At 39.7% G+C, this 16,357-nt stretch overlaps 1 protein-coding gene across 1 annotated transcript in view; it reads right to left on the bottom strand.

Moving 5' to 3' along the window:
- The window catches only part of LOC103532556 (nipped-B-like protein), a 100,242-nt gene that overhangs the window by 44,733 nt on the left and 39,152 nt on the right, over positions 1 to 16,357 (bottom strand). The window contains exons 2-4 of the mRNA XM_030468350.1: positions 6,578 to 6,721; positions 4,600 to 4,765; positions 3,489 to 3,619 (exon numbers count right to left, since the gene is read on the bottom strand). Of these exons, the coding sequence (XP_030324210.1) occupies positions 3,489 to 3,619; positions 4,600 to 4,765; positions 6,578 to 6,641 (361 nt within the window). The 5' untranslated portion in view covers positions 6,642 to 6,721. The remainder of the gene's footprint in view (positions 1 to 3,488; positions 3,620 to 4,599; positions 4,766 to 6,577; positions 6,722 to 16,357) is intronic.

The raw sequence follows: 16,357 nt of genomic DNA, 5'->3' as shown, positions 1-16,357 counted from the left end.
CAATATTCCAGATTTGGCCTCACCAGGACAGAGTAGAGGGGGAGGAGGACCTCTCTTGACCTACTGACCACACCCCTTCTAATGCACCCCAGGATGCCATTGGCCTTCTTGGCCACAAGGACATGTTGTCGGCTCATGGTCATTCTTCCGTCCACCAGCATCCCCAGGTCCCTTTCCCTTTTGCTGCTCTCCAACAGCTTAGTCCCCAACCTATACTGGTACCTGGGGTTGTTCTTTCCCAGATGTAAGACTTTACACTTGCCCTTGTTGTAATACATTGAATTTCTCCCTGCCCAACTCTCCAGTCTGTCCGGGTCCCTCTGAATGGCAGCACAGCTTTCTGGGGTGTCAGCCACTCCACCCAGCTTTGTGTCATCAGCAGACTTGCTGATAGTACACTCTACGCCCTCATCCAGGTCATCAATAAATTTAATGAATAGTACTGGTCCCAGTACTGACCCTTGAGGGACTCCACTAGAAACAGACTTCCAACTAGACTCCATCCCCTTGACTACAACTCTCTTGCTTCTATCCTTCAACCAGCTTCTGACCCACCTCACTACCTGATCATCAAGGCCACACTTCTTCAGTTTAGCTCCAAGGATGCTGTGAGAGACAGAGTCAAATTCCTTACTGAAATCAAGATAAACTATGTCTACTGCTCTGCCATCATCCATCCACCTAGTTACATCCTCATAGAAGGGCACCAGGTTGGTCAGACATGACTTCCCCTTAGTAAATCCACGTTGACTGCTCCTGATAAGCCTCTTGTCCTTGATGCGCCTGGAGACAGCATCAAGAATGAGTTGTTCCATCACCTTTCCAGGGATGGAGGTGAGGCTGAACGGTTTGTAGTTACCTGAGTCCTCTTTCTTGCCTTTCTTGAAGACTGGAGTAGCGTTTGCTTTCCTTCAGTCCTCAGGCACCTCTCCTGTTCCCAACAACTTACCAAAGATGATGGAGAGCGGCCTAACAATGACATCTGCCAGTTCCCTCAGCACCCGTGGGTGCATCCCATCAGGACCCATGGATTTATGGATGTCCAGCCTCATTAACTGATCCTTAACCCAGCCCTCATCAACCAAGGCAAACTCATCCTTTACCCTGAATTCCTCAGCGGCCTTAGTGGCCTGGGGCTCCCGAGGACATCCTCCAGATGTATACACAGAGGCAAAAAAGGTGTTTAGCAATTGAGCCTTCTTTGTATCCTCTGTCACCAGGGCACCCACCTCATTCAGCAGTGGGCCTACATTGCCTCTAGTGTTAGTTTTATCTGCTATGTATTTAAAGAAGCCCTTCCTGTTGTCCTTAACCTCTCTTTCAAGGTTTAATTCCAAGGAGGCTTTAGCTTTCCTGGTTGCTTCTCTGCATTCTCAGACAACAGTCTTATATTCCTCCCAAGTGGCTAGCCCTTCTTTCCACAGTCTATAGATTCTCTTCTTCCATTTGAGTTTACCTAGCATTTCCCTGTTTAACCATACTGGTCTCCTAGTTCCCTTTCTTGATTTCCTTCCCATTGGATGCATCGGTCTTGAGCTCTGAAGAAATGGTCCTTGAATATTAACCAACAGTCCTGAGCCTCCCTATCCTCCAGTACCCTGTGCCATAGGATTTCCCCCAGCAGTTTTTAAAAGAGGGCAAAGTTGGCTTTTCTGAAGTTCAGGGTTGTGATTCTACTTGGAATTCTGTTTCTACCACATAAGATCCTGAACTCCACCATCTCGTGGGTGCTGCACCCAAGGTTGCCCTCAACCTTCACTGCTTCAACCACGCTCTCCTTTTTGGTTAGGACAAGATACAGCAACGCTTCACTATAACCCTTTTTTTTCCCTTGTGGATGATGTTGCGATGTAGGCTTTCTTGAGCATTGACATATCTCTTGTATATTACCCATCATGCCTGCCTACCCATTCCCAGGGCTTCATACCTATTCTGTAAAGGTATATGAGAGGGTATGGGGGACTTTCTCTTACAGCTCCTTGCAGAGTACAATGGCATAATTAGAAAGTGTGCAAACAGAAACTGTAAGATTTAGATGTCAGTGATGTGTGCAGTCTCCTGCATAAGAAGCATTTTTGAAACTTAACATGTTTAAGTCCAAGTTACTGTCAATGCAATACATGTTATGGTTGCTTGCATTGTAAAGGAAATAATAAAAAATTAGTCAAGAGTCACAGAAAAATGTGTTTACAAATTGCTACAGCGATTAATAAAACTTTTTCCATATTCAGTGCCATCTATCACTAGGAATCAGTAAGAAAACTATTAGTACAGTCTTGTGGTTTAACCCCAGCCAGCAACTAAGCCCCACACAGACCCCTCCCCAGGTGAAGACCCTTCGTGTGTGTATGCATGATAGTAGAAATAGTGATGCAACCATATTATAATCACTAACCAATCATTGTAAGGAGGATGGATTTGGAAGCTTACTAACTTTATAATGTTGTGTATAAATATCTTGTGGAAAATCTTATTCAGAGTGCTTAATTTCTGGGAAGGCAGCAAGCACTCAGCTTTGTACTAACCTGCAATAAACAACATCTCCTTCCTAAACAGAATCTTGTTATCTGTGTTTCAGGAAGCTAACTTAAAATGGTAACATTTTCAGAGCTGAAATTTCAGGATATATGTACAAAGAGCTACTAAATATCTAGTAGTGTGTTTCACATTTTCATTCCAGGAAATTTCTGCATTTTTTCAAGGAACATTATGTGTTCTGTCCTCAGCAAGTTCTTCCCAAAGATTGTATGGCTTACTCCCTAGCCTAGGTGAACAAACTTAATAATCTCATTTTATTATTTTTCCCCTCAAAAAACATTATACATTTTCTATCACCTGCAGACTCCAGTAACGTTTCTATCTATATCTCTACAGTGCTATCAAAGCTTTATTCTCAGACTGCAAAAACTTTGGAAATTTTACTACTCATTTCATTATTTAGTATTTAAAGAAAAGATTTAATAAGTCTCCAGATCAACAAGTAGAATCTGTCTGACTAATTCTTTGCTTGGTCTCTTCCTTTCTCAATCTTTGCTATCCAGAAGTATTTCTTGCTAAACCTCAGAAAATAATTAACTGTCAAAACAGTAAAATATGTAGCGCATCACAAACATAGGGCATCACAAATTGCTGAGAATTGGAATGGTGGGGAAGTTGTTAAGTATGGTTCATTCAACCTTATTGTTTACCCAGAACTATTAAGAACTACCACTACAATAATACACTATAATCATACAGATGTTCAGTAAGATTAAGGTATATTTTCCCAACTTTATTTATTTACCAAGGCAAATATATGAAACATAGTAATAAAGAAATTAAAATAAAATTACTTTAAAATAAAATTGAATCACTTATCCTAGAAATTAAACTTTGCAGTGAAGTTTAACATTTTTTGCAAAAATCAGCAGTAGAGTTTATCAATTCTGGTTTAAATATTTACATATTTATAACTATTTATATATTTATAAATAATCAAAACTCCTTACCACTTTGTGCCCCGTATCTGTTTTGCATGCTTTTCTCCCTGAAAACATTAGGATTCCTTGCCAGGATAGCCTGAAGCAAGACTGGTATATCTCCCTCTGGATCATCACTGCCAAGGTTATCTTTCAGTTCTCTGGAAATGCAAAGGTAAGCAAATAAAGAGGTAAATGTATTTTCAAATTATAAGAAACCATGAATCAAGTAAAAATTAAATAAATAAATAATAAAAGATTAAGTAATAAAGATTAAAAGCCCCAACCAAAACAAAAGATGACAATTAACTGTTAAAATACAGGTAAAAACCAAGTCTGCAAAGCACTGTTCTTTGCCTCTATTTTTTTCCTCTCTTGTTTAAGGAATGGAAGAGGAGGTATTCTTACTAGCCTTCAAAATTATTTTCTGTTAATAATCACTTATGTATACATTGCTGTCAATTTGAGACTAATATAAAAAGTTTCTTATGCTCACTTTTGTATTGTGATCTTCTCCATAAAAGAACACCTTGGCATAACATCAAGAAAATATTGTTGTAGGAGTTGAAATAAGATATGCATCAATGTATAACATTCAAGTTGTATCCCAATACTTTGAGAATCTATTATTTTAAAAAGGAAAACCGGCATATCTTTGATATCACAGGATTCTCTTTGAACCATCAAAAATGTAATTGATTTTCTATAAAGGCATCTATACTTTCACTTTTTGTTTGCTTTGAGGACTTTTAAAAACTAACTTCTATTTGATCAAAACAATTGGTATATACCTGGTATATAATTTGTCTGTGTGCATTATTAAGCAATCTAGAACACAAATAGCTATTGCACAATCAATACTACAACATTTGCACTCCTAACTAGCAAGAATGAAACCAGCAATAGATCTGTTTTAAAAATAAAATAAAATTAGTTATGTTTAAGGGCTGTCAGACAATTACTAACATTCTGATTGATTGAAATAATTGACTCTTATACAGCATTAATCTGATAAACAAGTCAAATAAAAAAATCTGTACATTCTAATTTTCAGATTCTCACAAACACCCTTCTCAATTCAGTTTTTAATTTCAAGGAATAAAGATGGTGATCTGATATAGTTGAAGTTCAAAATACATACATGTGATCTGTTGACACCTGATTGAGACTGTGGACGAGCTGTGAAACCAGATTTTCATCCCTGCAAGCCAGAAGGCAGTTCACCTCTTCAGCTATTCGCCCATTGAAAAGCAGGCTTTTTGTTGTTGTAGCAGGTAAGGGTGATGGAAGAGGCAGCTGGTTCAAAACTGTTATCAGAAAACAGAAAGGAGTTCAGAATCACTTCATAAAACACAAAGATGGCCACCTTCTTATTCCCTCATGTGATTAAGAAAGAAAACCTGATACCTACATTTATTTTAATTTTTTTATCATGAACACATACACACAAAGGCTGGACTCTGTTTAAACAAAGTAATGCAGTTGAGTCCAAAATTTATATTACTATTTTATTGTAAATATTTATCTGTGCTAAGGCAAGTATTATGAATAAAAATACTTTTAAACATTCAAGAATATTATTTAATGTTATAGGAGTTTTCTCTTGGAGTTGAAAGCGTGGATAAAGGGATGGAAGGAAATGCAAAATCCTTGTAGTTGTATGCAGCACTATAAGTACATTGATTGTGTAAGATGATCAGCAAAACATATTTACTAAAACAGTATAAGTTCAGATAGTTAACTGAGCCTACTCTACTGCCTACTCTACTCTAGTCATCTCCTCAATGTTTTTAGGGCAACAGGACTTGTCCATTCCAGTTCCTTCTTTTTACATAGAAAGAAATAAGGCGAAGCAGTGACAAGCCTCTCTCTTTCACCTACTCCTGAGTTTTTAAACATATAAATATGACAGATAAAGAATCAAATGCACCTAACACAAGGGCTAATCCCACCAAAGGTAGTACAGAGTTTCAAGAAAGTCTTGCAGCAGGAGTCTGACCAGTAACTTCTACCAGTTAGGCATTCTGACTTCTTTAGAACATTACCTGCAAATACTTAGTACTGGAAAAATGCCCCTAGCCTAGAATCTTATGATTTGCATCCTGATGGCTCATTATTAGACAAACATAATGATATATATATATATATACATAAGCACCATCTTCCAATTTTAATACTTCAGAATATCAGAAAGACATGAAGTGGGTTTTTTTCCCCTCAAATACAACTGCTTTTTTCAATGTGAGCAATTAAATTCAATTGCTGGGTTATATGCTTTCAGTGTCTCTTGCAGTCTTGAAATTTCAACAGTATAAAAATAAAAACAAGAGCTCAGGAGAAGCACTTGGGTCACTAAGTCCAATTATGCTCAGACAGACAACAGAGCTATAAATTCTTGCTTACATTTTATAAACAAGATACATCTTTGTTCCAACTTCTCTTATTGGAATGGTTGTTCTAGGACCTCATTATAGTAATGATAAATCTCCTCTTAGTTTCCAGTAGAAATTTATTTTTGTTCAGATTATAACCATTTCGTATTTTGTACCATTATCAGCTTTTAATGTAAATAGTTCTTTTCCTTTCCTTGCATTTTGTCTTCCTGATGTAAACACAGCACACACACCTCATCTGCTCCTTTTTTAGGCTCAACAGCCAAGAAAGAAGCCTCATAGATTCTGCTGCTTATTTCCATTCCAGCATCCATTTTTCACACCTGCTAATTAATGTTTTTGTACTTTTTCCAAAACTAAAGAACTAGGTTTCAAGTATATTCATCACATTCCACAACGCTTTCTAGCTGAACTATCTATTCTCTTCAGTGAAAATGATGAGATATGTGCTTTAAAGAAGTATTTTATCAATTATACATTTTTCTTTATTTGTGGGCTACCCAGATGTGTTACAGAATGATATGCCAAACAATGAATTCCTATATTTTGTGTTTCAGGTTTACTTAAGGGTGGTTTTTTGAACATACATTTCATTTTATGTTTAAACTAGCATATTTTTAATATATTTTTAAAATGCAAGCAATGACAAAATTAACATTTTTAATAACAAATCTGATTTTGAACATATTTATTTTAAGAACTTAAAAAAAAAAAGCGAGTACTTACGGTCTGTAAGACTAGCAATCCCTGCAAGAGTAGTGATGGGAACATGAGGCATATCCCCATTCATCCTGAAGTTCTGGGATGGTAGCGCCTACACAGAAATTTTAATTCAGGTGCCAGCTATCATTACTTCCCATCTCCCAAGCACTAAAAAAAAAACCAAAAAACCAACAACTATAAAAAAAAACCCAAAAACACACACAAAAAGCTGCCACAAAACCAAATTAAAATTCTCAGTTTACTTAAAAGAATTTAAAATTCAATAACATAAATGAAACACAGACCATAACCTCAGCTACATGCTAAGTAAATTTTGTCAAAACTGGGTAGAACAATATAGACGTTAAATACCAAATGGCATTAAGTAATCAAAAGGCATGCTTTTGGTCTCAGAAGCAGAGCCCTTCACCAAAAATTATGCAAGGTAAAGCAATCAAAAGACAATTTGCTCAAGTTATACTATACCAGCTCAAAAATTGATACAAAACAACTGTTGGTTCCTACTGTGGCAGACAGCACTTAATCCACAACCAGTTTAATTAATTAGATGCTATATTCGGTCCCCAGTTTTGGAAAAGGAGATATTTTTCATATAAGAAGCTAGCAAAACCAAAAGGAATAATTTACAGATGCAAAAGTCAATTACTAAACCAAGTGAAAAATACAAAAATATTAGTCACCACTGAGCTAACTTATTTCCTGTAAAAAACAGCAGTTTATATCCAACTATTAAAAAGGAATTTGTTCATCCACTTTTCACTAAATATAAAGATTTCAATTATAAGGAAGCCCACACTATTAAAAGCAAAGAAAAAAACCACATAAACTAATTCCTCCCCAAAAAAAGATCATCACAATAATTTCAACTGCAGTTCCAAACCAACAAAAATTTATGAAGATCATACATTACAATTCACTATTTTTATACTAATGAAATGACAAAAATTTAACATGATATTAAAGGAAAGGAATTTGATATATCTACATTTAGGTATTATAGACAGGCTCCTGTGTTAAGAGCTTGTGAAATAATAAAAAGACTTCTGTCATCATTCCATTTGTCTACTGAAGATGCTGAGATTGCTTATGCTGAATTTGCTCATGCTTACTTTACAAGCCAACATTTTCCCAAATTACATATAAACCAAGGAATCACTGTAATTTCCTTAGTAGTTTTTATCTCATTCTTTCTTATGCCACAACACTGAAAATATATATAGGAGACCACTGCTAATACATATGTAGAGATTCCAAGCAAGATTAGGAAACTCAATGTTGTAAGTCTTCTTCTAGTTCAAAGTTTTCATGAACCACATGAAAAGTTGAGTTTTCAAAGAAGTTTCCCTGTCTACACAACTGAATTTTTTTTTTTTTGGGGGGGGAGGGAAGACAGGACTACACCACAACCCAAGCAACACACAAAAAATCTCCACCCAACACTGAGCTTAAACAGAAGTTGACTTCCTTTGCTGCACCTGCCACAGGCTCATTCCCACCACTAAATTACTTTTTCTTCATTAAAAAATGTAGCACATTACAGGTGCAGAAATCTAGTTAAGGAAAGTGCTGCAGATAGATATGCTGTGTGGGTTGTTGTGTTCAGGGTTTTTTTAATCCAGAAGAAGAGTCTTCAAACATTCAGAGCAGTTTCAAATACTACTCTATACTGGAGTTACTTCTCCCAAAATGAATACCAATATACAGAGAATTTCAGTAGTTTCTTTAGTTCCATAAATAAACAATTCTTAAAGAAAATAAAAGGACTTAACTTTTCCCACAATGTGTCTGCAACAGCAAAACCACAAGAGCTAACTACATTTTTAGAATTTCAGTTTTCATTGAAAGGTAAGTAACTAAAAAACACCTTTCACACATAAGTTTCATATACAAGAAAAAGGTCTAATGATCTCTCCTGACTGAAACTGCACCAAAGCTGACTAAGGCCATGTCCCTAGTCAGTATTACTGGAAATGCTGTATGTAACACAGAAAGGTGGTGATGATATCTGTTCACATTCCCTTCCTGATTGCCTGGGAAAGCTGTAAACATCAGAGGCAGTCACTACTACAGCAAGTTCTTTCCTGGTATTACTTCCACAATAAGTAAATTATAGAGGTATTTCATGAGAAAAATTCTTCCAAAACCAGACACTTAAATTAGAAATCTTCTCTGCAGATACAGGATAATAAACCTGAACTGGAGACTGACTGTCTCTAAGACAGCAAAAGAAGTTGTACTGGGTTGATATGGTGCCGGTTTTGGTGGTGAGGGAGGGGCCCAAGGGGTGGCGCCTGTGAGAAGCTGATGACAGCTCCCCCGACTCCAAAAAGTCCAGCCTCACTTATGTCTAATGTTGAGGCCTCCAGTGACAGTGGATGCACCCCTGCGAGTAACATATTCAAGAAGGGGAAACGAGCAGCTAGAAGACCGCAAGGCAGAAAAGAGGAGGAGAGCGCAATACCAGAGTAAGAGCAATGCCAGATGAGAGATACCAAGGTCAGTGAGGAAGGAGGGAAGGTGCCCAAGCAAAGGTTTCCCTGCTGCAGCAGCCCATGGTGAGATGGCAGCTGTCCCCCTGCAGCCCATGGAGGAGCATGGTGCAGCAGATGTGGACCTGCAGCCCGTAGAGAACCCCGTGCCAGGGGAGGTGACTGCGCCCAAAGCAGGCTGTGCAGTGACTCTGTGGGCAGCCCACGCTGGAGCAGTCTGTTCCTGAGAGGATGCACCTGGCAGGAGGGACTTGTGTCAGAGGAGTTCATGAAGAACTCTCTCCCATGAAAGGGACCCCACGTTGGAATGGGGGAAGGAGCAGCAGAAAAATCACATGTGAGGAACGGACTGTAAACCCCACTCCCTGTCCCCCTGGGGGGAAGGAGGTAGAGATATTGGGAGCAAAGTAATTTGGGCCCAGGAAGAAGGGAGGGGTGGGGAAAGGTATTTAAGTTCTGAGTTTCTGTTTTCTCTCTGCCCTGTTTTGATTTGATTAATGAGAAATTATTTCTTCCCAAAATTGAGTCTGTTTTCCCTGGGACCATAATTGGTAAGTGGAACCCTCCCTGTCCTTGTCTTGACCCACGAGATTTTAGCTGGATTTCCTCCTCCCCATTCAAAATGGAGGAGGGGGAGCATGTGGTCCTTTGTTACCTGCTGGGCCTAAAGCATGACAGAAGGTTTCAAAGAAAAAATGCTACAGGACAATGCTAACACAGCAATAAATGGGGGTCATGAATGCAAGGAATAAGAAAATCAGAATGGAGCTTCTCACCATCAGAGCTGCTACTTTCTAGAAGAACCTTCCATAAATGAGTAGTAACATAGATAAGCAACACCATTACTTTAAAGATAGATCATATGTATGTTACAGAATGGGCAGAATGTCATTGCCTGCACCAGATGGGAACTAAGCACATCAATTCAAGAAGTCTGTCTATTAAACTAGGAATTTTTTAAAGTATGATAATGTGGGTAAAGTGATGAGAGTAAACAAAAGACAAAGAGAGACTGATGGGATTAAGTGATGGGATTAGTCTATACAACAAACACAATATGAAGAAACCACATGGGAATATTTGAGTCCAAGCATGACAATAGTGTTGAGAGCAAAACTGCATTTGTTATACAACTGGCAAACAAGGTAGGATTCAAATCCAGAACTAGAGACTGAGGTCCAGTGAAACTAGAACTCAAATTTGATGTCACCGAGAACTTTCCTGAACTCACTCATTTGAGGGAATTCAAAATATCAAGCTGGTAGGGAAAAAAAAATTACAGCTCAAGACAAGGATACATTCTTTCATACAAAACATCAGAACATCATGCAACAATTAATGGCTTTACTGACAGACAAGTTTTGTTGTGGTTTGGTTTTTCACTCCCCAACTGTAAGGAGTTAAAACTACTACATCACACCAGCTCACAATTAGTCAAGAAGAATCAACATCTGTCAATATTTAGAAAAATTTACGTTACCGGCTTTGTACAGTAGCTATTACCAGTAGAAGAGCATTCCTATGTCTAGACTGAAAAAAAAAATAAACTGTTAGAGAATATTAGCTGAATTAAGGAAATCAAAGAACTGTTGCATTGGAAAGCTTTTTAACAATGCATCAGTGTAGTAGTTCAAACATAAAAGTAGAAACCCAATTTACATTTATGCAAAGGAGGTCTTGCATATTCAGTAATACTTATTTAGACTCTTGCTGCTTTATAAGAACTAATGGATATTGTAAAAGACATTCCAGGAAGAAACTACAGTGTACAAAGTGAAACAAAGAACCCCTTAGTGAAAGGAAAATCGAAAGGACAGCATATACTGAGAATAATATATGACAAGCTATCATCATAATACACAATAAAATACTGAACCCAAGCCAAGATAGCAAAGAAAGTAATATTTTAAAAGTTTATGCTATGAATAATAACTACACATTCAAAGTGCTACTTCTGAATGTTCTTTCTCTTTTTTCTTGTCAATTATGTGTATTCACCTTTACTTCCAAAGAAAATTCCCATCAAAATGTCAGTTAAAAAAAAAAAAACAAACAAAAAAGACACCCACCCACAACTTTTTAAGTAGAAAGCAAATATGTGGCTGGTAAAACAGTCCATAACAGGGACATGAAAAATGCTGACTGCCTTCAGTGGCACAAGGTTTGGGCCATGTAATGAGGATCCTTTCAACAATTCATCTGTCTATATATACTGCATTTCTCACCATAGTACTGAGTTAATGGCAGACTACCATAATTTAGAGAGAATGGACAGTCATGGGTAAAATTAATGGAGGAAGAGAGGATGAGAGGTGTGAACAATTTAGGTCAAGAATCAGTGACACAGTGAAAAGACAGTAGGACAGCCTACAACCAGGGAAGAGAGACCATCAAACAAACCAACCACCAAACAAGCAAACATACAAAAAATATCTCATAAAAAAAAAACTAATTACACACTTTTTTCCTTTAATTGCAGCATATGAATACCAATGAAACAATCAGAAGACTGACCACTATTTACTGGTTCAAGCTCTGCATTTATGAAACATACTTCTTAGTTGAAATGCATTCTTGTCTCCTTAACAAAAATACTGGTTCTTCCATAGCTTAGCTATGTAGATGCATGAGAATGGTGAAAAACAAAATGAAGGGAAAAATCTGTTTATGTGCAGTAATATACAAGCTCAGTAGTAATGCAAAGTAACACACCTCAGAATTCAGCAATTTAATACATACGTTTATTGACTATTTCATTACCCATATATCTGGGCATTCTTTAAGTTGTTATATCTTTGGATTTAAAAAGTAGCATATATTATTAACCTAACATATTGATGAGAAGAAGATTAGAGATAAAATTAGGCGGATTAAAATTCATTTTTAAAGGGATAGGGTATTAGATCTGTATAGTTTTCTTTTTAAAAAGCATTCTATTAAATAGAATACTTTAAATATAGTTATGCTTTATTTAGATTATGAAAACTATAGTTAGAATGAAAATAAAAAGTGGTTTTTACTTTTTATATTTTGAGTAGCAATGTATTGATGTTACTGCAGCACCATGAGCAAAGTTGATTTCTACAGCTGCACAAAGTAAAACCAGCACAACTCATTTGAGCTGAGATGAACACTGGATTTTTCTTTTAAAATAGCGAACATGCTACTATAAATTTAAGAAGCCTTTCCTCACAGTCAAGTTTCAAGCTGCTCCATTGTGCAATAAACTACTTTTCTTGCTAGATACTACATGAAACTCTGCTAGTTATCAGTCCATAAACTGTCCTAACTTAAAAAATGAGGAAGAAAGAAAGAGAATGAATTAATATCCTCTAGTTCTCATTCAAATAAGATACAATGACTGAGTTCATCATACAGATTAACACAGAGGAAGGCAGATTTCTGATTTCCATGCAAGAGATCTCTCCCATGAGAGAGACCCCGTGTTGGGAGCAGTGGAAGGCTGTGAGGAGTCATCCCCCTGAGGAGGAAGGAGCAGCAGAAACAATATGTGGGGAACTGACCATAAACTCCCACTCCCCATCCCCCTGTGCCACTGAGGAGGAGGAGGTAGAGATATCGTGAGCTTTTGGCACACACTATCCTATTTAGCAAGCCTAAAAATATAGAGCTTCATGATTTTGTGACTACAGAAGTACGATTATTGTCAGGAGTCCCTGACTCTTTTTACTTTATGGCATTTGATTTTATTTTTAATTACCTTCCAGGTAGTCATTCCTATTAAGATTATACATAAATATCAACAAACATGTAAAACAGTATAACTAGTCAGTCAAGATACTCCCTTTTCCCAACTGCACACACAGTCTGATGACTAAAGGCTTTTCTTCATATGAACACTATAGTCAGCTGAACTACTGGAACACAGTGAACTTAAAGACAAAGCATAGGAAGCAAACAGAGACTACAGCTGAGAAAGCACACATTCAAAGTTATTAATAAACACTGAAGTATACAGCACATATCTACAGGTATTGTGTTGTAATTACTGTTAATCAACTAAGTTAAAATCATAACCAGCTTACCATGAGCAACTGGAGCTAGATGGTATCTCTCAATAGGTAGGAAATTATCATAGAATCATAGAATTGTCTGGGTTGGAAGGGACCTCAGAGATCATCAAGTCCAACCCTTGATCCACTACTGCTGCAGTTACTAGACCATGGCACTGAGTGCCACATCCAGTCTCTTTTTAAATATCCCCAGGGATGGAGAATCCACTACTTCCTGGGGCAGCCCATTCCAATGCTTGATCACCCTCTCGGTAAAGAAATTCTATCTAATGTCCAACCTAAACCTCTCCCGGCACAACTTAAGACTGTGCCCTCTTGTCTTGTTGAAAGTCATCTGGGAAAAGAGGCCAACCCCCACCGGGCTACAACCTCCTTTCTGGTACTTGTAGAGAGTGATGAGGTCTCCTCTGAGCCTCCTCTTCTCCAGGCTGAACAGCTCCCTCAGCCTCTCCTCATAGGATCTGTGCTGGAGTACCTTCACCAGCCTACTTGCCCTCCTTTGGACCTGCTCCAGGACCTCAATATCCTTCCTAAACTGAGGGGCCCAGAACTGGACACAGTACTCAAGGTGTGGCCTCACCAGCGCTGAGTACAGGGGCAGAATCACCTCCTTGGACCTGCTGGCCACGCTGTTCCTGATACAGGCCAGGATGCCATTGGCCTTCTTGGCCACCTGGGCACACTGCTGGCTCATATTTAGCTTCCTGTCAATCCAGACTCCCAGGTCCCTCTCTGTCTGGCTGCTCTCCAACCACTCTGTCCCCAGCCTGTAGCACTGCTTGGGGTTGTTGTGGCCAAAGTGCAGGACCCGGCACTTGGCCTTGTTGAACCTCATCCCGCTGGAATCAGCCCAACTCTCCAGTCTGTCCAGGTCCCTCTGCAGAGCCCTCCTGCCTTCCAGCTGATCGACACTCCCCCCCAGCTTAGTGTCATCTGCAAATTTGCTGATGATGGACTCAATCCCCTCATCTAAATCATCTATAAAGATATTAAACAGAACTGGGCCCAACACTGATCCCCGGGGGACACCACTAGTGACCGGCCGCCAACTGGATGCAGCACCGTTCAGCACCACTCTCTGCATCCGGCCCTCCAGCCAGTTCCTAACCCAGTGCAGAGTGTCCCTGTCGAAGCTGTGGTCTGCCAGCTTTTTCAGGAGTATGCTGTGGGAGACGGTGTCAAAGGCCTTGCTGAAGTCCAGGTAGACCACATCCACAGCCTTCCCCTCATCCACCAGGCGGGTCACCTGATCATAAAAGGAGATCAGGTTGGTCAGACAGGACCTGCCCTTCCTAAACCCCTGCTGGCTGGGTCTAATCCCTTGTCCATCCTGCAGGTGCTGTGTGATTGCCCCCAGGATGATCTGCTCCATAACCCTGCCAGGCACTGAGGTCAGGCTGACGGGCCTGGAGTTTCCCGGGTTCTCCTTCCAGCCCTTTTTGTGGATTGGTGTGACATTCGCCAACTTCCAATCATCTGGGATGTCCCCAGTGAGCCAGGACTGTTGGTAGATGATAGAGAGAGGCTTGGCGAGCTCTTCTGCCAGCTCCCTCATCACCCTTGGGTGGATCCCATCTGGTCCCATAGACTTGTGGGGATCCAAGCAGTTCAATAGATCACTGACTGTTTCCTTCTGGATTAGAGGGGGGCTGTTTAGATTCTTGTCACCTTCTATAAGCTCCAGAAGCCAGATGTCCTCAGGGTAACCTGTCTTGCTGTTGAAAATTGAGGCAAAGAAGGTGTTAAATACCTCAGCCTTTTCTTCATCTTTGACAACTTTATTCCCGCCCATGTCCAGTAAAGAGTGGATGTTTTCCTTGCACCTCCTTTTGCCATTAATGTATCTGTAGAAGGACTTTTTGTTATCCTTCACAGAGGTGGCGAGATTCAGTTCAAGTTGTGCCTTTGTCTCTCTAATTTTCTTTCTACACAACCTAACTATATTCCTAAATTCCTCCTTTCCATAATTGGTAGGCTCTTTTCTTAACCCTAATTTCTTTCAAAATCTCCCTGTTCAGCCAGACCGGTCGTCTTCCCCACCGGCTTGCCTTTCGGCACACCAGGACAGCCTGTTCCTGTGCTTTCAAAACTTGCTTCTTGACGTACGTCCATCCCTCCTGGACCCCTTTCTTTTCAAGGGCTGTTTCCCAGGGTACATTCTGAATCAGTCTTCTGAAAAGGCCCAAATCTGCCCTCTGGAAGTCCAACGTTGAGGTTTTATTGACGACCCTCCTTGTATCCCTGAGTATTGAAAACTTTATTATTTCATGATTGCTGAGTCCCAGGCATCCACCGACCACCACATCTCCCACCAGCCCCTCTCTGTTTGTGAAAAGAAGGTCAAGCAGGGCTCCATCCCTGGTGGGCTCATTTACCAGCTGGAGCAGGAAATTATCCTCTATACACTCTAGGAATTTCCTAGACTGCCTCCTCTCTGCTGTGTGGAGTTCCCAGCAGACATCCGGCAGGTTAAAGTCACCCACCAGAACAAGGGCTGATGATTTTGAAACATCTGCCAACTGCTTGTAGAATAATTCATCACCCTCATCATCCTGATTGGGTGGTCTGTAACAGACTCCCACCAGGATATCAGCCTTGTTGGCCTTCCCCCTGATTCTGATCCACAGGCACTCAACCTTATCGTTACTGACTTCAACTTTTACAGAGTCAAGAGACTCTCTAACATATAGGGCTACCCCTCCACCTCTCCTACCCTGCCTGTCCCTTCTGAAGAGCCTGTAGCCACCCATGGCAGCACTCCAGTCATGGGAGTCATCCCACCACGTTTCCGTGATAGCGACTACACCATAGCTTTCCTGCTGCACGATGGCTTCCAGCTCCCCCTGTTTGTTTCCCATGCTGCGTGCATTGGTGTACATGCACTTCAGCTGGGCTGCTGATTTGACTCTTAGCTTGGGCTGTTCACCCGTGGGCTCCTTTCTGGAGATCATATTGGGATATGTCTCTAGGTCTGGGGAAGGATTCATACAATTACCTAGGAAAGTGTCCTAAATCATCATGAACTTCTGGTACTATGGCTGGTTCTACATTTGCAGCACTAATGCAATAGAAGTTTCTTAAGCTTGCAAACCAAGCATTCAGCAAACAGGGACGCTGTTCCAAGAAAAGTATTTTTTCTAAAGCAGTGTCTCTTTCACACTACTGATCACCTTCCATATCCTACTATTGATAGGTTGCAGATGTCACAAACATAAACCGAAGCTGCCCGACAATTGCAGCAACTCATTTGCAAAGCTGCT

This window comes from Calypte anna, chromosome W (genome assembly GCF_003957555.1).
Source record: "Calypte anna isolate BGI_N300 chromosome W, bCalAnn1_v1.p, whole genome shotgun sequence".
In the NCBI taxonomy this organism is placed as follows: domain Eukaryota; kingdom Metazoa; phylum Chordata; class Aves; order Apodiformes; family Trochilidae; genus Calypte; species Calypte anna.
The sequence above is the reverse complement of the archived record's forward strand: the minus strand, read 5'-3'. Positions and strand labels throughout refer to the sequence as shown.